The 22,500-nt window shown below is 42.4% G+C and overlaps 1 protein-coding gene across 5 annotated transcripts in view; it reads right to left on the minus strand.

Moving 5' to 3' along the window:
- Positions 1–12,549: 12,549 nt before the first annotated feature.
- The window catches only part of ece2a (endothelin converting enzyme 2a), a 216,461-nt gene continuing 206,510 nt past the window's right edge, over positions 12,550–22,500 (minus strand). For all 5 annotated transcript variants that reach the window (XM_036986430.2, XM_090182797.1, XM_036986429.2 and 2 more), the window contains one exon: positions 12,550–13,027. In XM_036986430.2, the coding sequence (XP_036842325.2) occupies positions 12,740–13,027 (288 nt within the window). In that variant the 3' untranslated portion in view covers positions 12,550–12,739. The remainder of the gene's footprint in view (positions 13,028–22,500) is intronic.

Raw genomic sequence — 22,500 nt, forward strand, 5'->3', positions numbered from 1 at the left:
CATACATACACACAAACATACATACATACATACATACACACATACATAAAAACATACATACACACAAACATACATACATACATATACATAAAAACATACATACATACCATACAGTGGGGCAAAAAAGTATTTAGTCAGCCACCAATTGTGCAAGTTCTCCCACTTAAAAAGATGAGAGAGGCCTGTAATTTTCATCATAGGTACACTTCAACTATGACAGACAAAATGAGAAAAAAAATCAAGAAAATCACATTGTAGGATTTTTAATGAATTTATTTGCAAATTATGGTGGAAAATAAGTATTTGGTCACCTACAAACAAGCAGGAAATGGAAGACATACAAGACCACTGATAATCTCCCTTGGTCTGGGGCTCCACGATAGATCTCACCCTGTGGGGTCAAAATGATCACAAGAACGGTGAGCAAAAATCCTAGAACCACACGGGGGGACCTAGTGAATGACCTGCAGAGAGCTGGGACCAAAGTAACAAAGCCTACCATCAGTAACACACTACGCCGCCAGGGACTCAAATCCTACAGTGCCAGACGTGTCCCCCTGCTTAAGCCAGTACATGTCCAGGCCCGTCTGAAGTTTGCTAGAGAGCATTTGGATGATCCAGAAGAAGATTGGGAGAATGTCATATGGTCAGATGTAAAAACTCAACTTTGGAGGACAAAGAATGCTGAGTTGCATCCAAAGAACACCATACCTACTGTGAAGCATGGGGTGGAAACATTATGCTTTGGGGCTGTTTTTCTGCAAAGGGACCAGGACGACTGATCCGTGTAAAGGAAAGAATAAATGGGGCCATGTATCGTGAGATTTTGAGTGAAAACCTCCTTCCATCAGCAAGGGCATTGAAGATGAAACGTGGCTGGGTCTTTCAGCATGACAATGATCCCAAACACACCGCCCCCGGGCAACGAAGGAGTGGCTTCGTAAGAATCATTTCAAGATCCTGGAGTGGCCTAGCCAGTCTCCAGATCTCAACCCCATAGAAAATCTTTGGAGGGAGTTGAAAGTCAGTGTTGCCCAGCAACAGCCCCAAAACATCACTGCTCTAGAGGAGATCTGCATGGAGGAATGGGCCAAAATACCAGCAACAGTGTGTGAAAACCTTGTGAAGACTTACAGAAAACGTTTGACCTCTGTCATTGCCAACAAAGGGTATATAACAAAGTATTGAGATAAACTTTTGTTATTGAACAAATACTTATTTTCCACCATCATTTGCAAATAAATTCATTAAAAATCCTACAATGTGATTTTCTGGATTCTTTCTCTCATTTCGTCTGTCATAGTTGAAGTGTACCTATGATGAAAATTACAGGCCTCTCTCATCTTTTTAAGTGGGAGAACTTGCACAATTGGTGGCTGACTAAATACTTCTTTGCCCCACTGCATATTGTAACATCACTAAAACATAACTCATACAGTAATATCACTAATACATAACTCATCTATAACTCATCTATACAGTAACATTACTAACACATAACTCATATATACAGTAACATCACTAATACATAACTCATCTATAACTCATCTATACAGTAACATAACTCATCTATAACTCATCTATACAGTAACATTACTAATACATAACTTATCTATAACTCATATATACAGTAACATTACTAATACATAACTCATCTATAACTCATATATACAGTAACATTACTAATACATAACTCATCTATAACTCATATATACAGTAACATTACTAATACATAACTCATATATACAGTAACATTACTAATACATAACTCATCTATAACTCATCTATACAGTAACATTACTAATACATAACTCATCTATAACTCATCTATACAGTAATATTACTAATACATAACTCATCTATAACTCATATATACAGTAACATTACTAATACATAACTCATCTATAACTCATATATACAGTAACATTACTAATACATAACTCATCTATAACTCATATATACAGTAACATTACTAATACATAACTCATATATACAGTAACATCACTAATACATAACTCATATTTACAGTAACATTACTAATATATAACTCATATATACAGTAACATTACTAATATATAACTCATCTATAACTCATATATACAGTAACATTACTAATACATAACTCATATATACAGTAACATTACTAATACATAACTCATCTATAACTCATATATACAGTAACATTACTAATACATAACTCATATATACAGTAACATCACTAATACATAACTCATATTTACAGTAACATTACTAATATATAACTCATATATACAGTAACATTACTAATACATAACTCATATATACAGTAACATTACTAATACATAACTCATATATAACTCATATATACAGTAACATTACTAATACATAACTCATCTATAACTCATATATACAGTAACATTACTAATACATAACTCATATATACAGTAACATTACTAATACATAACTCATCTATAACTCATATATACAGTAACATTACTAATACATAACTCATCTATAACTCATATATACAGTAACATTACTAATACATAACTCATATATACAGTAACATTACTAATACATAACTCATCTATAACTCATATATACAGTAACATTACTAATACATAACTCATCTATAACTCATATATACAGTAACATTACTAATACATAACTCATCTATAACTCATATATACAGTAACATTACTAATACATAACTCATATATACAGTAACATCACTAATACATAACTCATATTTACAGTAACATTACTAATATATAACTCATATATACAGTAACATTACTAATACATAACTCATATATACAGTAACATTACTAATACATAACTCATATATAACTCATATATACAGTAACATTACTAATACATAACTCATCTATAACTCATATATACAGTAACATTACTAATACATAACTCATATATACAGTAACATTACTAATACATAACTCATCTATAACTCATATATACAGTAACATTACTAATACATAACTCATCTATAATTCATATATACAGTAACATTACTAATACATAACTCATATATACAGTAACATCACTAATACATAACTCATATTTACAGTAACATCACTAATACATAACTCATCTATAACTCATCTATACAGTAACATTGCTAATACATAACTCATATATACAGTAACATCACTAATACCTAACTCATATATACAGTAACATTACTAATATATAACTCATATATACAGTAACATTACTAACACATAACTCATATATACAGTAACATCACTACTGTATATATAACTCATATATAACTCATATATACAGTAACATCACTAATACATAACTCATATATACAGTAACATCACTAAAACTGAAATACTGTGCATACAGCCAGCCCTGCGCCGCCTGTGACGGTAGCTCACGCTACGGCTAACGCTGATTAACACACACTGACAAGGATAACTGGTGGTGGGCTCAGATATGTCTCTGCCTATATAGCCATGTCAAAAAGGATTATCTCTATTGGGACTCCAGTTAGTGAAGTTGATGGATGTACAGGGTTGCCGGATCAATCCCAGCTAGAGACAAGTCCCTTTAGCGTTGCTAATCTCTACGATATAGGGGCCCCCTGTCAGACCAACCAGGCCTATACAGTAGCACTGTGTGTTGTGGTAGCCTACAGTACATGGAATATATAGAAATCTCACACACTGAAACCATTGTACACACTGAAACCATGGTACCCACTGAGACCATGGTACACACTGAGACCATGGTACACACTGAAACCATGGTACACACTGAGACCATGGTACACACTGAGACCATGGTACACACTGAGACCATGGTACACACTGAAGCCATGGTACACACTGAGACCATGGTACACACTGAAACCATGGTACACACTGAGACCATGGTACACACTGAGACCATGGTACACACTGAAGCCATGGTACACACTGAGACCATGGTACACACTGAAGCCATGGTACACACTGAAACCATGGTACACACTGAAGCCATGGTACACACTGAAACCATGGTACACACTGAAACCATTGTACACACTGAGACCATGGTACACACTGAAGCCATGGTACACACTGAAACCATTGTACACACTGAAACCATGGTACACACTGAGACCATGGTACACACTGAGACCATGGTACACACTGAAACCATGGTACACACTGAAACCATGGTACACACTGAGACCATGGTACACACTGAGACCGAAACAAAAATCCACATAAACAACATGCGAAACGATTGCCTGAGGCTGAAAGAGGAAGGGATTGGCTGAGGCTGAAAGAGGAAGGGATTGGCTGAGGCTGAAAGAGGAAGGGATTGGCTGAGGCTGAAAGAGGAAGGGATTGGCTGAGGCTGAAAGAGGAAGGGATTGGCTGAGGCAGAAAGAGGAAGGGATTGGCTGAGGCTGAAAGAGGAAGGGATTGGCTGAGGCTGAAAGAGGAAGGGATTGGCTGAGGCTGAAAGAGGAAGGGATTGGTTGAGGCTGAAAGAGGAAGGGATTGGCTGAGGCTGAAAGAGGAAGGGATTGGCTGAGGCTGAAAGAGGAAGGGATTGGCTGAGGCTGAAAGAGGAAGGGGAGAAAAAGAGAGGAATACACGATTAGAACATTTTACAGAGAGAGAGATGGGAAAGGGTACACCGTGTGTGTGTGTTTGTGTGTGTGTGTTTGTGTGTGTGTGTGTGAGAGGGAGCGAGAGAGAGTGAATGTGAGAGAGGGATGGTGAGAGGGAGAGAAACAGAGAGAGAGAGAACAAATTAGATATTGGTGAGAGAACAGAGAGAGAGAGATGAGAGACAGATAATATATATATATATATATATATAGAGAGAGATGAGAGACAGATAATATATATATATATATATATATATATATAGAGAGAGAGAGAGATGAGAGACAGATAATATATATATATATATATAGAGAGAGAGAGATGAGAGACAGATAATATATATATATATAGAGAGAGATGAGGGACAGATAATATATATATATATATATAGAGAGAGATGAGAGACAGATAATATATATATATATATATAGAGAGAGAGAGATGAGAGACAGATAATATATATATATATAGAGAGAGATGAGGGACAGATAATATATATATATATATATAGAGAGAGATGAGAGACAGATAATATATATATATATATATATATATATATATATAGAGAGATGAGAGACAGATAATATATATATATATAGAGAGAGATGAGGGACAGATAATATATATATATATAGAGAGAGATGAGGGACAGATAATATATATATATATATATAGAGAGAGATGAGAGACAGATAATATATATATATATATATAGAGAGAGATGAGAGACAGATAATATATATATATATATATATATATATATATAGAGAGATGAGAGACAGATAATATATATATATAGAGAGAGAGATGAGGGACAGATAATATATATATATATATATATATATATATAGAGAGAGAGAGAGAGATGAGAGACAGATAATATATATATATATATAGACAGAGATGAGAGACAGATAATATATATATATAGAGATGAGATACAGATCATATATATATATATAGAGAGAGATGAGAGACAGATAATATATATATATATATATATATATACATAGAGAGAGAGATGAGAGACAGATAATATATATATATATATATATATATATATATATATATATATATATATATATAGACAGAGATGAGAGACAGATAATATATATATATATATATAGAGAGAGATGAGAGACAGATAATATATATACAGTGCCTTGCGAAAGTATTCGGCCCCCTGGAACTTTGCGATCTTTTGCCACATTTCAGGCTTCAAACATAAAGATATAAAACTGTATTTTTTTGTGAAGAATCAACAACAAGTGGGACACAATCATGAAGTGGAACGACATTTATTGGATATTTCAAACTTTTTTAACAAATCAAAAACTGAAAAATTGGGCGTGCAAAATTATTCAGCCCCTTTACTTTCAGTGCAGCAAACTCTTTCCAGAAGTTCAGTGAGGATCTCTGAATGATCCAATGTTGACCTAAATGACTAATGATGATAAATACAATCCACCTGTGTGTAATCAAGTCTCCGTATAAATGCACCTGCACTGTGATAGTCTCAGAGGTCCGTTAAAAGCGCAGAGAGCATTATGAAGAACAAGGAACACACCAGGCAGGTCCGAGATACTGTTGTGAAGAAGTTTAAAGCCGGATTTGGATACAAAAAGATTTCCCAAGCTTTAAACATCCCAAGGAGCACTGTGCAAGCGGTAATATTGAAATGGAAGGAGTATCAGACCACTGCAAATCTACCAAGACCTGGCCGTCCCTCTAAACTTTCAGCTCATACAAGGAGAACACTAATCAGAGATGCAGCCAAGAGGCCCATGATCACTCTGGATGAACTGCAGAGATCTACAGCTGAGGTGGGAGACTCTGTCCATAGGACAACAATCAGTCGTATATTGCACAAATCTGGCCTTTATGGAAGAGTGGCAAGAAGAAAGTCATTTCTTAAAGATATCCATAAAAAGTGTCGTTTAAAGTTTGCCACAAGCCACCTGGGAGACACACCAAACATGTGGAAGAAGGTGCTCTGGTCAGATGAAACCAAAATTGAACTTTTTGGCAACAATGCAAAACGTTATGTTTGGCGTAAAAGCAACACAGCTAAACACACCATCCCCACTGTCAAACATGGTGGTGGCAGCATCATGGTTTGGGCCTGCTTTTCTTCAGCAGGGACAGGGAAGATGGTTAAAATTGATGGGAAGATGGATGGAGCCAAATACAGGACCATTCTGGAAGAAAACCTGATGGAGTCTGCAAAAGACCTGAGACTGGGAAGGAGATTTGTCTTCCAACAAGACAATGATCCAAAACATAAAGCAAAATCTACAATGGAATGGTTCAAAAATAAACATATCCAGGTGTTAGAATGGCCAAGTCAAAGTCCAGACCTGAATCCAATCGAGAATCTGTGGAAAGAACTAAAAACTGCTGTTCACAAATGCTCTCCATCCAACCTCACTGAGCTCGAGCTGTTTTGCAAGGAGTAATGGGAAAAAATGTCAGTCTCTCTATGTGCAAAACTGATAGAGACATACCCCAAGCGACTTACAGCTGTAATCGCAGCAAAAGGTGGCGCTACAAAGTATTAACTTAAGGGGGCTGAATAATTTTGCACGCCCAATTTTTCAGTTTTTGATTTGTTAAAAAAGTTTGAAATATCCAATAAATGTCGTTCCACTTCATGATTGTGTCCCACTTGTTGTTGATTCTTCACAAAAAAGTACAGTTTTATATCTTTATGTTTGAAGCCTGAAATGTGGCAAAAGGTCGCAAAGTTCCAGGGGGCCGAATACTTTCTGTATATATAGAGAGAGAGATGAGAGACAGATAAAATATATATATATATATAGAGAGAGAGATGAGAGACAGATAATATATATATATATATATATATATATATATATATATATATATGATAATATATATATATATATATAGAGAGAGAGAGAGATGAGAGACAGATAATATATATATATATATATATAGAGAGAGAGATGAGGGACAGATAATATATATATATATATATATATATATATATATAGAGAGAGAGAGAGATGAGAGACAGATAATATATATATATATATATATACATATATATAGACAGAGATGAGAGACAGATAATATATATATATATATATATATAGAGAGAGAGATGAGACAGATAATATATATATATATATATATATATATATAGAGAGAGAGAGAGATGACAGACAGATAATATATATATATATATATATATATATAGAGAGAGAGAGAGAGATGAGAGACAGATAATATATATATATATATATATATATATATATATATATATATATATAGAGAGAGATGAGAGAGATAATATATATATATATATATAGAGAGAGATGAGAGACAGATAATATATATATATATATATATATATATATATATAGAGAGAGAGAGAGATGAGAGACAGATTATATATATATATATATATATATATATATATAGAGAGAGAGAGATAATATATATATATATATATATATATAGAGAGAGAGACAGATAATATATATATATATATATATATATATATATATATATATATAGAGAGAGAGCGAGAGATGAGAGATAATATATATATATATATATATATATAGAAAGAGAGAGAGAGATGAGACACAGATAATATATATATATATATATATATATATAGAGAGCGAGAGATGAGAGACAGATAATATATATATATATATATATATATAGAGAGAGAGAGATGAGAGACAGATAATATATATATATATATATATATATATATATAGAGAGAGAGAGATGAGAGATTATATATATATATATATATATATAGAGAGAGAGAAAGAGGGAGAGATGAGAGATAATGTATATATATATATATAGAGAGAGAGAGATGAGAGATAATATATATATATATATATATAGAGAGAGAGAGATAAGTGTGTGCATTGGGTATGCAGCAGCTTGCTGATGTTGTTGGCCTTGGGCACCAGAGCATAAAGGACAATTAGGAGTAGCAGAGAAGGCTGGCTGGCTCACTGAAACTAGTCTGAACACAGCCATCACCACCGAGGCAGAGAGAGAGAGAGAGGGGGAGTGGAGAAAATGGGACAGAGGAAAAAAAGAGAGTGATAGAGAAAGAGAGTATGCAGTCTCTCCATTACATTAGGACTGTCCCCTGGTCTGGAGTTACACAACCAACGTCTCATCAAGTTGATTATTACTCAATCTAGTTTTGCTCACAATGTCTGCCAGTCCACCCATTATTGCATCATTGACTTGAATGGGGAGGTCAGATCTATCGACTCTATTTCCATGTTTAGTACCATGTATGGTACAGGGAGGGTTTGTCTATAGTCTTTCTGCATGTTATCTAGCATGTCTAGTTGTAACATGTCTGATGGATGAGATAGAAGAACCTCTAGCGATGCCATATCTTCCAAAGAATAGCATTTCTAAAAGTTAGACTTGTTACTGTATGGTAGATATTGTTGTACCTTATTGAGGGACAGTATTGAGCTGCCTGGCTGAGGACTTGACAGGTTCAGTATTGCATTATCTCTTTGTACTGCCCTGCCTGGAGCCACACACACGCAAGCATGAACACACACAGACTAACTACACCCCTCCCCTCACACAGTCTAACTACACCCCCCCTCACACAGTCTAACTACACACCCCTCCCCTCCCACAGACTAACTACATCCCCTCCCCTCACAGACTAACTACACCCCCCTCACACAGACTAACTACACCCCCCTCCCCTCACACAGTCTAACTACACCCCCCCTCACACAGACTAACTACACACCCCTCCCCTCACACAGTCTAACTACACACCTCCTCTCCTCACACAGTCTAACTACACCCCCCCTCACACAGACTAACTACACACCCCCTCCCCTCACACAGTCTAACTACATCCCCCTCCCCTCACACAGTCTAACTACACCCCCCCTCACACAGTCTAACTACACCCCCCCTCACACAGACTAACTACACAACCCCTCCCCTCATACAGTCTAACTACACACGCCTTTCCCTCACACAGACTAACTACACACCCCCTCCCCTCACACAGACTAACTACACACCCCCTCCCCTCACACAGTCTAACTACACACGCCTTCCCCTCACACAGACTAACTACACACCGCCTCCCCTCACACAGACTAACTACACACCCCCTCCCCTCACACAGATTAACTACACACCCCCTCCCCTCACACAGACTAACTACACACCCCCTCCCCTCACACAGACTAACTACACACCCCCTCCCCTCACACAGTCTAACTACACCCCCTCCCCTCACACAGACTAGCTACAAACCCCCTCCCCTCACACAGTCTAACTACACCTCCTCCCCTCACACGGTCTAACTACACACACCCTCCCCTCACACAGACTAACTACAGCCCCCTCCCCTCACACAGTCTAACTACACACCCCCTCCCCTCACACAGTCTAACTACACACCATCCTCCCCTCACACAGACTAACTACACACCCCCTCCCCTCACAGACTAACTACACCCTCCTCCCCTCACACAGTCTAACTACACACCCCCTCCCCTCACACAGTCTAACTACACACCCCCTCCCCTCACACAGACTAGCTACACCCCCTTCCCTCACACAGACTAACTACACCCCCTCCCCCACACAGTCTAACTACACACCCCCTCCCCTCACACAGTCTAACTACACACCATCCCCTCACACAGTCTAACTACACACTACACCCCCTCTCACGCTTTCACTCTCCCTCAGAAGTGTACCCTCTTCCACCCTCCCCCTCTCACACAGACTAACTACACACACCCCCCCTTCACACAAACTAACTACACCCTCCTCCCCTCACACAGTCTAACTACACCCCCCCTTCACACAGACTAACTACACACCCCCTCCCCTCACACAGACTATCTACACCCCCTTCCCTCACACAGACTAACTACACACCCCCTCCCCTCACACAGACTAACTACACCCCCTCCCCTCAAACTGTCTAACTACACACCCCCTCCTCTCACATAGTCTAACTACACACCCCCTCCTCTCATACAGTCTAACTACACCTCCTCCCCTCACACAGACTATCCCATGATCTCATCAGAAGTGTACCTTCTTCCTCCTCCCTCCAGCCCTGCTGATAGCCTGGTACCCTGCCAGTGTTAAATCATCCATTATCAATATTGATCCCCCCGCCACTTAGTTACATAACCAGCTGGGTGTCAGCCTGTTTGCCACCCCACACCATCACCCTGGAAACACCATAACACCCAATCAGCCAGTCAGATGTAGAGTTGGACAATGGAGGGCGGTGGGGAGGTCGGAGGGGGACAGGGGGTAGGTCGGAGGGGGACAGGGTGAGGACGAAGGGGGGACAGGGGGGAGGCAGGGGGAGGACGGAGGGAGCAGGGGGAGGACGGAGGGGGACAGGGGGGAGGCAGGAGGGGAACAGGGGGAGGATGGAGGGGGACAGGGGGAGGACGGAAGGGAGGCAGGGGGAGGACGGAGGGGGACAGGGGGAGGACGGAGGGGGACAGGGGGAGGATTAGAGTTATTATTATAGTTATTTTCTCTCTTTTTAGGCCTTATCAATAATGAATGTAATCTTGCTTATTGACAATGTTTGACATGTCCATGCTCAGCCAAAACGCAATTTACAGCAGACCTGGCCCCTATGTCAGTGTGAATGCTACTAAGTCATGCAATTACCCAGAACAATGTGGACTACAAATGTGTTCAAGTTAAGATATTTAGCAAAGATAGGTGTACATTTTGCTATTTTGTTTCTGAAAGCCACTTAACAAACTATAACGGGACTAACATTGGAATTGGTGTTGATTCCAAGGCAATACACAGGCAAAGACCATAAATACACAACTTGAAGCAACCACATATTTCCCCATGGAGCACGTTCTGATTGGCCAGTGAGGGGCCATGGAGCACGTTCTGATTGGCCAGTGAGGGGCCATGGAGCACGTTCTGATTGGCCAGTGAGGGGCCATGGAGCACGTTCTGATTGGCCAGTGAGGGGCCATGGAGCACGTTCTGATTGGCCAGTGAGGGGCCATGGAGCACGTTCTGATTGGCCAGTGAGGGGCCATGGAGCACGTTCTGATTGGCCAGTGAGGGGCCAAGACCGGACACACCCACAACCTGTTTATCCATCAAAACCCAGCCCATGTGCACCAACGCCAGTAACTGGGCTGATAATTGTAATAGTGAAAATAGCTCAAATATTTCAGACACACTCCTGAACCTATAGCACTGTGCCTGAGCTTCGATTTACCTCTGCGTTAAGTTTGTTAAAGTAGAGCCCTGTGTGTGTGTGTGTGTGTACAGGTTGTGTATTGGCACTGAGAGGTTCTTAATGAGTTCAGTTGTTTCTTCTCAACGAGGTCCCCTGAGTGTTTGAACACTCACACTATCAAGCAGTATTGACTGTTGAGGCACAACTTGGTTGTAATGCATTAAGGTAGATGCTAGTTACACAACATCAACATTAGTTATGCCGGCCTAAGCATCTGTCATATAACGATCCATATATCAACACTTACACACTACACACAGCAAAATGGTAGTTCATATTTATTGCATTGAATTCTATTCCCATAAATAATTATTTTAACCAAATATTTGCAAATCTCAGCAGCAACCTCGGCAGAAAGAGAAGAGACTGTCGGCTGAGACATCAGAAACCTTATTTTTTTTTAAGTCTTAAAAATAGACAGAATAGAATGAAAAATAAATGATTTCTACTTCATCAACGGAGCCGTCGTTCCCTTCCTCTCTCCATGGCCCTGCGCTTTATATTACAGCTACAATGACAAATACCAGGAGGATGCTGGTGTCATGTTAATGGTTATACAGACTGTCCGGAGGACCTTGTAGTGTGGGGTCTCACAAAACCTCCAATGATGGATAATTAGCTAAACAATATCATTTTGACGGAACACCAATGATACAGAAATGACTTTAAGTAGTTTTAATCAAAGATGTTTTCACTTAATAAAACAACACATGCATGACATAATCCTAAAAATGTATCACAGTATACCAACTGGTTAAAAAGCCACAGCGGATAAAAACAGTCTTTGAAGGCATAATGGCAAACATAAGTCACTTGTAGCCTGCTGTAGAGTCCATTGAGATTCTGTCTCCTATAGGTCAATACAATACAGGAAGGACTCAGTGTCTTCTTCCTGGGTCCTGACCTCATTGGGCGAATCTTGGGCCTCCTCCAATAACCTTCTCTCCAGAGTGACATCCTCTGGACTAAGCTCCTCCCCTTTGGTCAGCACATACAGGAAGTATTGGAAGCCGTCTCCGTAGCTACGGGTACGTACAGACCAGCAGTAGTCATGGCGAGCATAGAGGCGCTTCCTGAAGTGAGGCTGGGCGAAGGTTACAGACAGGAAACGACCTCCCGGTTTTAAAACACGACTGATCTGGAGAGAGAGAGAGAAGGGGGAGAAAGAGAGAAAGCGAGAGAAGGGGAAGAGAGATGGGAGAGAGAGGGGAGGGGAGTGAAAAAGGGGAGAGAGTGAGTAAAAGCAAGACACAGGGAGAGAGAGAGGGGGAGAAGAGAGAGGGCAAGGGGGGAGAGAAGAGAGTGAGAAAGGGGGAGAGTGTGAGAAAGAGCAAGACATGGGGAGAGAGAGGGGGAGAAGAGAGAGGGCAAGGGGGGAGAGAAGAGAGTGAGAAAGGGGGAGAGTGTGAGAAAAAGCAAGGCATGGGGAGAGAGAGGGGGAGAAGAGAGAGAGGGGAGAGGCGGAGAAGAGATAGAGAGTGAGGAGGGGGAGAGAAGAGAGAGCGTGAGAGAGGGGTAGAGTGAGAAAAAGCAAGACACGGGGAGAGAGAGTGGGAGAAGAGAGAGAGAGAGCGAGAGGGGGAGAGAGAGGTGGAGAGAAGAGAGAGCGAGAGAGGGAGAGTGAGAAAGAGCAAGACATGGGGAGAGAGCGGGTGAGAAGAGAGAGAGAGAGAGGAGGGAGAGAGAGGGGGAGAAAGTGAGAAAGAGAGACAAAGAGGGGGGAGAGAGAAGGGGGAGAGAGATAGAGAGGGAGAAAGAGAGAGAAAGAGGGGAGAGAGAGGGGGGAGATAGAGAGGGGAGAGAAGAGAGGGAGAGAGAGCGTGAGAGGGGAGGAAGAGAGGATGGGGAGAGAGAAAGAGGGGGGGAGAAAGATAGAGGAAGAGAGAGTGGATGGGAGAGAGAGGATGGGAGAGAGAGAGGATGGGAGAACGAGGATGGGAGAGAGAGAGAGAGAGAGAGGATGGGAGAGAGAGAGAGGATGGGAGAGAGAGAGAGGATGGGAGAAAGAGAGAGTGTTAGACAAGCATATTTGTATTGTATCATGAATCTTTCCTCTGTGGTACTGTAGCTAAGAGAGTGGGCAGTGGCAGTCAGGTAGAGCAGGACTGAGCTATAGACAGACTGGACCTGAGAGAGAGGGGTACGCTCTAACCACCTTAAACTGTAATGACCTGAGAGAGAGAGGGGTACGCTCCCATCACCTTAAACTGTAATGACCTGAGATAGAGAGGGGTACGCTCTCACCACCTTAAACTGTAATGACCTGAGATAGAGAGGGGTACGCTCTCACCACCTTAAACTGTAATGACCTGAGAGAGAGGGGTACGCTCTAACCACCTTAAACTGTAATGACCTGAGATAGAGAGGGGTACGCTCTCACCACCTTAAACTGTAATGACCTGAGAGAGAGGGGTACGCTCTAACCACCTTAAACTGTAATGACCTGAGAGAGAGAGGGGTACGCTCCCATCACCTTAAACTGTAATGACCTGAGATAGAGAGGGGTACGCTCTCATCACCTTAAACTGTAATGACCTGAGAGAGAGAGGGGTACGCTCCCATCACCTTAAACTGTAATGACCTGAGAGAGAGAGGGGTACGCTCTCACCACTTTAAACTGTAATGACCTGAGAGAGAGGGGTACGCTCTCATCACCTTAAACTGTAATGACCTGAGAGAGAGAGGGGTACGCTCCCATCACCTTAAACTGTAATGACCTGAGAGAGAGAGGGGTACGCTCTCATCACCTTAAACTGTAATGACCTGAGAGAGAGAGGGGTACGCTCTCACCACTTTAAACTGTAATGACCTGAGAGAGAGGGGTACGCTCTCATCACCTTAAACTGTAATGACCTGAGATAGAGAGGGGTACGCTCTAACCACCTTAAAATGTAATGACCTGAGAGAGAGAGGGGTACGCTCCCATCACCTTAAACTGTAATGACCTGAGAGAGAGAGGGGTACGCTCTCACCACCTTAAACTGTAATGACCTGAGAGAGAGAGGGGTACGCTCTCATCACCTTAAACTGTAATGACCTGAGATAGAGGGGTACGCTCTCATCACCTTAAACTGTAATGACCTGAGAGAGAGGGGTACGCTCTCACCACCTTAAACTGTAATGACCTGAGAGAGAGAGGGGTACGCTCTCATCACCTTAAACTGTAATGACCTGAGAGAGAGAGGGGTACGCTCTCATCACCTTAAACTGTAATGACCTGAGAGAGAGAGGGGTACGCTCTCATCACCTTAAACTGTAATGACCTGAGATAGAGAGGGGTACGCTCTCATCACCTTAAACTGTAATGACCTGAGATAGAGAGGGGTACGCTCTCATCACCTTAAACTGTAATGACCTGAGATAGAGAGGGGTACGCTCTCATCACCTTAAACTGTAATGACCTGAGAGAGAGAGGGGTACGCTCCCATCACCTTAAACTGTAATGACCTGAGAGAGAGAGGGGTACGCTCTCATCACCTTAAACTGTAATGACCTGAGAGAGAGAGGGGTACGCTCTCATCACCTTAAACTGTAATGACCTGAGAGAGAGGGGTACGCTCTCATCACCTTAAACTGTAATGACCTGAGAGAGAGGGGTACGCTCCCATCACCTTAAACGTGAATGACCTGAGAGAGAGAGGGGTACGCTCTCATCACCTTAAACTGTAATGACCTGAGATAGAGAGGGGTACGCTCTCATCACCTTAAACTGTAATGACCTGAGAGAGAGGGGTACGCTCTCATCACCTTAAACTGTAATGACCTGAGAGAGAGAGGGGTACGCTCTCATCACCTTAAACTGTAATGACCTGAGAGAGAGAGGGGTACGCTCCCATCACCTTAAACTGTAATGACCTGAGAGAGAGAGGGGTACGCTCTAACCACCTTAAACTGTAATGACCTGAGAGAGAGAGGGGTACGCTCCCATCACCTTAAACTGTAATGACCTGAGAGAGAGGGGTACGCTCTCATCACCTTAAACTGTAATGACCTGAGATAGAGAGGGGTACGCTCTAACCACCTTAAACTGTAATGACCTGAGAGAGAGAGGGGTACGCTCCCATCACCTTAAACTGTAATGACCTGAGAGAGAGAGGGGTACGCTCCCATCACCTTAAACTGTAATGACCTGAGAGAGAGAGGGGTACGCTCTCACCACCTTAAACTGTAATGACCTGAGATAGAGAGGGGTACGCTCCCATCACATTTAAACTGTAATGACCTGAGATAGAGAGGGGTACGCTCTCATCACCTTAAACTGTAATGACCTGAGAGAGAGAGGGGTACGCTCTCATCACCTTAAACTGTAATGACCTGAGATAGAGAGGGGTACGCTCTCATCACCTTAAACTGTAATGACCTGAGATAGAGAGGGGTACGCTCTCATCACCTTAAACTGTAATGACCTGAGAGAGAGGGGTACGCTCCCATCACATTTAAACTGTAATGACCTGAGAGAGAGAGGGGTACGCTCCCATCACATTTAAACTGTAATGACCTGAGATAGAGAGGGGTACGCTCTCATCACCTTAAACTGTAATGACCTGAGAGAGAGAGGGGTACGCTCCCATCACATTTAAACTGTAATGACCTGAGATAGAGAGGGGTACGCTCTCATCACCTTAAACTGTAATGACCTGAGAGAGAGAGGGGTACGCTCTCATCACCTTAAACTGTAATGACCTGAGATAGAGAGGGGTACGCTCTCATCACCTTAAACTGTAATGACCTGAGATAGAGAGGGGAACGCTCTCATCACCTTAAACTGTAATGACCTGAGATAGAGAGGGGTACGCTCTCATCACCTTAAACTGTAATGACCTGAGATAGAGAGGGGTACGCTCTCATCACCTTAAACTGTAATGACCTGAGAGAGAGAGGGGTACGCTCCCATCACCTTAAACTGTAATGACCTGAGAGAGAGGGGTACGCTCTCATCACCTTAAACTGTAATGACCTGAGAGAGAGGGGTACGCTCCCATCACCTTAAACTGTAATGACCTGAGAGAGAGGGGTACGCTCTCATCACCTTAAACTGTAATGACCTGAGAGAGAGAGGGGTACGCTCCCATCACCTTAAACTGTAATGACCTGAGAGAGAGGGGTACGCTCTCATCACCTTAAACTGTAATGACCTGAGAGAGAGAGGGGTACGCTCCCATCACCTTAAACTGTAATGACCTGAGAGAGAGAGGGGTACGCTCCCATCACCTTAAACTGTAATGACCTGAGAGAGAGGGGTACGCTCCCATCACCTTAAACTGTAATGACCTGAGAGAGAGAGGGGTACGCTCTCATCACCTTAAACTGTAATGACCTGAGAGAGAGGGGTACGCTCTCACCACCTTAAACTGTAATGACCTGAGAGAGAGGGGTACGCTCCCATCACCTTAAACTGTAATGACCTGAGAGAGAGAGGGGTACGCTCCCATCACCTTAAACTGTAATGACCTGAGATAGAGAGGGGTACGCTCTCATCACCTTAAACTGTAATGACCTGAGAGAGAGGGGTACGCTCTAACCACCTTAAACTGTAATGACCTGAGAGAGAGAGGGGTACGCTCTCATCACCTTAAACTGTAATGACCTGAGAGAGAGGGGTACGCTCTCATCACCTTAAACTGTAATGACCTGAGATAGAGAGGGGTACGCTCTAACCACCTTAAACTGTAATGACCTGAGAGAGAGAGGGGTACGCTCTCATCACCTTAAACTGTAATGACCTGAGAGAGAGAGGGGTACGCTCTCACCACCTTAAACTGTAATGACCTGAGAGAGAGAGGGGTACGCTCTCACCACCTTAAACTGTAATGACCTGAGAGAGAGAGGGGTACGCTCTCATCACCTTAAACTGTAATGACCTGAGAGAGAGAGGGGTACGCTCCCATCACCTTAAACTGTAATGACCTGAGATAGAGAGGGGTACGCTCTCACCACCTTAAACTGTAATGACCTGAGAGAGAGAGGGGTACGCTCCCATCACCTTAAACTGTAATGACCTGAGATAGAGAGGGGTACGCTCTCATCACCTTAAACTGTAATGACCTGAGAGAGAGAGGGGTACGCTCTCACCACCTTAAACTGTAATGACCTGAGAGAAAGAGGGGTACGCTCCCATCACCTTAAACTGTAATGACCTGAGAGAGAGAGGGGTACGCTCTCATCACCTTAAACTGTAATGACCTGAGAGAGAGAGGGGTACGCTCTCACCACCTTAAACTGTAATGACCTGAGAGAGAGAGGGGTACGCTCTCATCACCTTAAACTGTAATGACCTGAGAGAGAGAGGGGTACGCTCTCATCACATTAAACTGTAATGACCTGAGAGAGAGAGGGGTACGCTCTCACCACCTTAAACTGTAATGACCTGAGAGAGAGAGGGGTACGCTCTCACCACCTTAAACTGTAATGACCTGAGAGAGAGGGGTACGCTCTAACCACCTTAAACTGTAATGACCTGAGAGAGAGAGGGGTACGCTCTAACCACCTTAAACTGTAATGACCTGAGATAGAGAGGGGTACGCTCTAACCACCTTAAACTGTAATGACCTGAGATAGAGAGGGGTACGCTCTCATCACCTTAAACTGTAATGACCTGAGAGAGAGGGGTACGCTCTCATCACCTTAAACTGTAATGACCTGAGAGAGAGAGGGGTACGCTCTCATCACCTTAAACTGTAATGACCTGAGAGAGAGAGGGGTACGCTCTAACCACCTTAAACTGTAATGACCTGAGATAGAGAGGGGTACGCTCTAACCACCTTAAACTGTAATGACCTGAGAGAGAGAGGGGTACGCTCTCATCACCTTAAACTGTAATGACCTGAGAGAGAGGGGTACGCTCTAACCACCTTAAACTGTAATGACCTGAGAGAGAGAGGGGTACGCTCTCATCACCTTAAACTGTAATGACCTGAGAGAGAGGGGTACGCTCTCATCACCTTAAACTGTAATGACCTGAGATAGAGAGGGGTACGCTCCAACCACCTTAAACTGTAATGACCTGAGAGAGAGAGGGGTACGCTCTCATCACCTTAAACTGTAATGACCTGAGAGAGAGGGGTACGCTCTCATCACCTTAAACTGTAATGACCTGAGAGAGAGAGGGGTACGCTCTCATCACCTTAAACTGTAATGACCTGAGAGAGAGAGGGGTACGCTCTCATCACCTTAAACTGTAATGACCTGAGAGAGAGAGGGGTACGCTCTAACCACCTTAAACTGTAATGACCTGAGATAGAGAGGGGTACGCTCTCATCACCTTAAACTGTAATGACCTGAGAGAGAGAGGGGTACGCTCTCACCACCTTAAACTGTAATGACCTGAGAGAGAGAGGGGTACGCTCCCATCACCTTAAACTGTAATGACCTGAGATAGAGAGGGGTACGCTCTCATCACCTTAAACTGTAATGACCTGAGATAGAGAGGGGTACGCTCTCACCACCTTAAACTGTAATGACCTGAGAGAGAGGGGTACGCTCTAACCACCTTAAACTGTAATGACCTGAGAGAGAGAGGGGTACGCTCCCATCACCTTAAACTGTAATGACCTGAGATAGAGAGGGGTACGCTCTCATCACCTTAAACTGTAATGACCTGAGAGAGAGAGGGGTACGCTCTCATCACCTTAAAATGTAATGACCTGAGAGAGAGAGGGGTACGCTCCCATCACCTTAAACTGTAATGACCTGAGAGAGAGGGGTACGCTCTCACCACCTTAAACTGTAATGACCTGAGAGAGAGAGGGGTACGCTCCCATCACCTTAAACTGTAATGACCTGAGAGAGAGGGGTACGCTCTCACCACCTTAAACTGTAATGACCTGAGAGAAAGAGGGGTACGCTCCCATCACCTTAAACTGTAATGACCTGAGAGAGAGAGGGGTACGCTCTAACCACCTTAAACTGTAATGACCTGAGAGAGAGAGGGGTACGCTCCCATCACCTTAAACTGTAATGACCTGAGAGAGAGAGGGGTACGCTCCCATCACATTTAAACTGTAATGACCTGAGAGAGAGAGGGGTACGCTCTCATCACCTTAAACTGTAATGACCTGAGAGAGAGAGGGGTACGCTCTCATCACATTAAACTGTAATGACCTGAGAGAGAGGGGTACGCTCTCATCACCTTAAACTGTAATGACCTGAGATAGAGAGGGGTACGCTCTCATCACCTTAAACTGTAATGACCTGAGAGAGAGAGGGGTACGCTCTCATCACCTTAAACTGTAATGACCTGAGAGAGAGAGGGGTACGCTCTCATCACCTTAAACTGTAATGACCTGAGATAGAGAGGGGTACGCTCTCACCACCTTAAACTGTAATGACCTGAGAGAGAGAGGGGTACGCTCTCATCACCTTAAACTGTAATGACCTGAGAGAGAGAGGGGTACGCTCTCATCACATTAAACTGTAATGACCTGAGAGAGAGAGGGGTACGCTCTCACCACCTTAAACTGTAATGACCTGAGAGAGAGAGGGGTACGCTCTAACCACCTTAAACTGTAATGACCTGAGAGAGAGAGGGGTACGCTCTAACCACCTTAAACTGTAATGACCTGAGAGAGAGAGGGGTACGCTCTCACCACCTTAAACTGTAATGACCTGAGAGAGAGGGGTACGCTCTCACCACCTTAAACTGTAATGACCTGAGAGAGAGAGGGGTACGCTCTCATCACCTTAAACTGTAATGACCTGAGAGAGAGAGGGGTACGCTCTCACCACCTTAAACTGTAATGACCTGAGAGAGAGAGGGGTACGCTCTAACCACCTTAAACTGTAATGACCTGAGAGAGAGAGGGGTACGCTCCCATCACCTTAAACTGTAATGACCTGAGAGAGAGAGGGGTACGCTCTCACCACCTTAAACTGTAATGACCTGAGAGAGAGAGGGGTACGCTCCCATCACATTTAAACTGTAATGACCTGAGAGAGAGGGGTACGCTCTCATCACCTTAAACTGTAATGACCTGAGAGAGAGAGGGGTACGCTCTCATCACCTTAAACTGTAATGACCTGAGAGAGAGAGGGGTACGCTCTAACCACCTTAAACTGTAATGACCTGAGATAGAGAGGGGTACGCTCTAACCACCTTAAACTGTAATGACCTGAGAGAGAGAGGGGTACGCTCTAACCACCTTAAACTGTAATGACCTGAGAGAGAGAGGGGTACGCTCCCATCACCTTAAACTGTAATGACCTGAGAGAGAGAGGGGTACGCTCCCATCACCTTAAACTGTAATGACCTGAGAGAGAGAGGGGTACGCTCTCACCACCTTAAAATGTAATGACCTGAGAGAGAGAGGGGTACGCTCTCATCACCTTAAACTGTAATGACCTGAGAGAGAGAGGGGTACGCTCTCACCACCTTAAACTGTAATGACCTGAGAGAGAGGGGTACGCTCTCATTCACAGTGCACGGTTTCCCACCCTACACTGTTAAATGTTTACAAGGTGTGTTCAATAAAGACATGATAACGTATAGTTGTTTGTGTGTTATTAGTTCAAGCAGACTGTGTCCGTCTATTGTTGTGACCTAGACGAAGATCAGATCTTATTGTTGTGACCTAGACGAAGATCAGATCTTATTGTTGTGACCTAGACGAAGATCAGATCTTATTGTTGTGACCTAGACGAAGATCAGATCTTATTGTTATGACCTAGATGTAGATCAGATCTCATTGTTATGACCTAGATGTAGATCAGATCTCATTGTTATGACCTAGATGTAGATCAGATCTCATTGTTATGACCTAGATGTAGATCAGATCTCATTGTTATGACCTAGATGTAGATCAGATCTCATTGTTATGACCTAGATGTAGATCAGATCTCATTGTTATGACCTAGATGTAGATCAGATCTTATTGTTATGACCTAGATGTAGATCAGATCTCATTGTTATGACCTAGATGTAGATCAGATCTCATTGTTATGACCTAGATGTAGATCAGATCTCATTGTTATGACCTAGATGTAGATCAGATCTCATTGTTATGACCTAGATGTAGATCAGATCTCATTGTTGTGATCTAGATGTAGGTCAGATCTCATTGTTATGACCAGTTCATGTAGATTCCAGGTCATTTCAAAGGGTTCACATTCCTAGATGTAGATCAGATCTCATTGTTGTGATCTAGATGTAGATCAGATCTCATTGTTATGACCTAGATGTAGATCAGATCTCATTGTTATGACCTAGATGGAGATCAGATCTCATTGTTATGACCTAGATGTAGATCAGATCTCATTGTTATGACCTAGATGTAGATCAGATCTCATTGTTATGACCTAGATGTAGATCAGATCTCATTGTTGTGATCTAGATGTAGATCAGATCTCATTGTTATGACCTAGATGTAGATCAGATCTCATTGTTATGACCTAGATGGAGATCAGATCTCATTGTTGTGATCTAGATGTAGGTCAGATCTCATTGTTATGACCTAGATGTAGATCAGATCTCATTGTTGTGATCTAGATGTAGATCAGATCTCATTGTTATGACCTAGATGTAGATCAGATCTCATTGTTATGACCTAGATGTAGATCAGATCTCATTGTTGTGATCTAGATGTAGGTCAGATCTCATTGTTATGACCTAGATGGAGA

Source organism: Oncorhynchus mykiss, chromosome 8, assembly GCF_057628025.1.
Source record: "Oncorhynchus mykiss isolate SJ-2025 chromosome 8, ASM5762802v1, whole genome shotgun sequence".
NCBI lineage: Eukaryota > Metazoa > Chordata > Actinopteri > Salmoniformes > Salmonidae > Oncorhynchus > Oncorhynchus mykiss.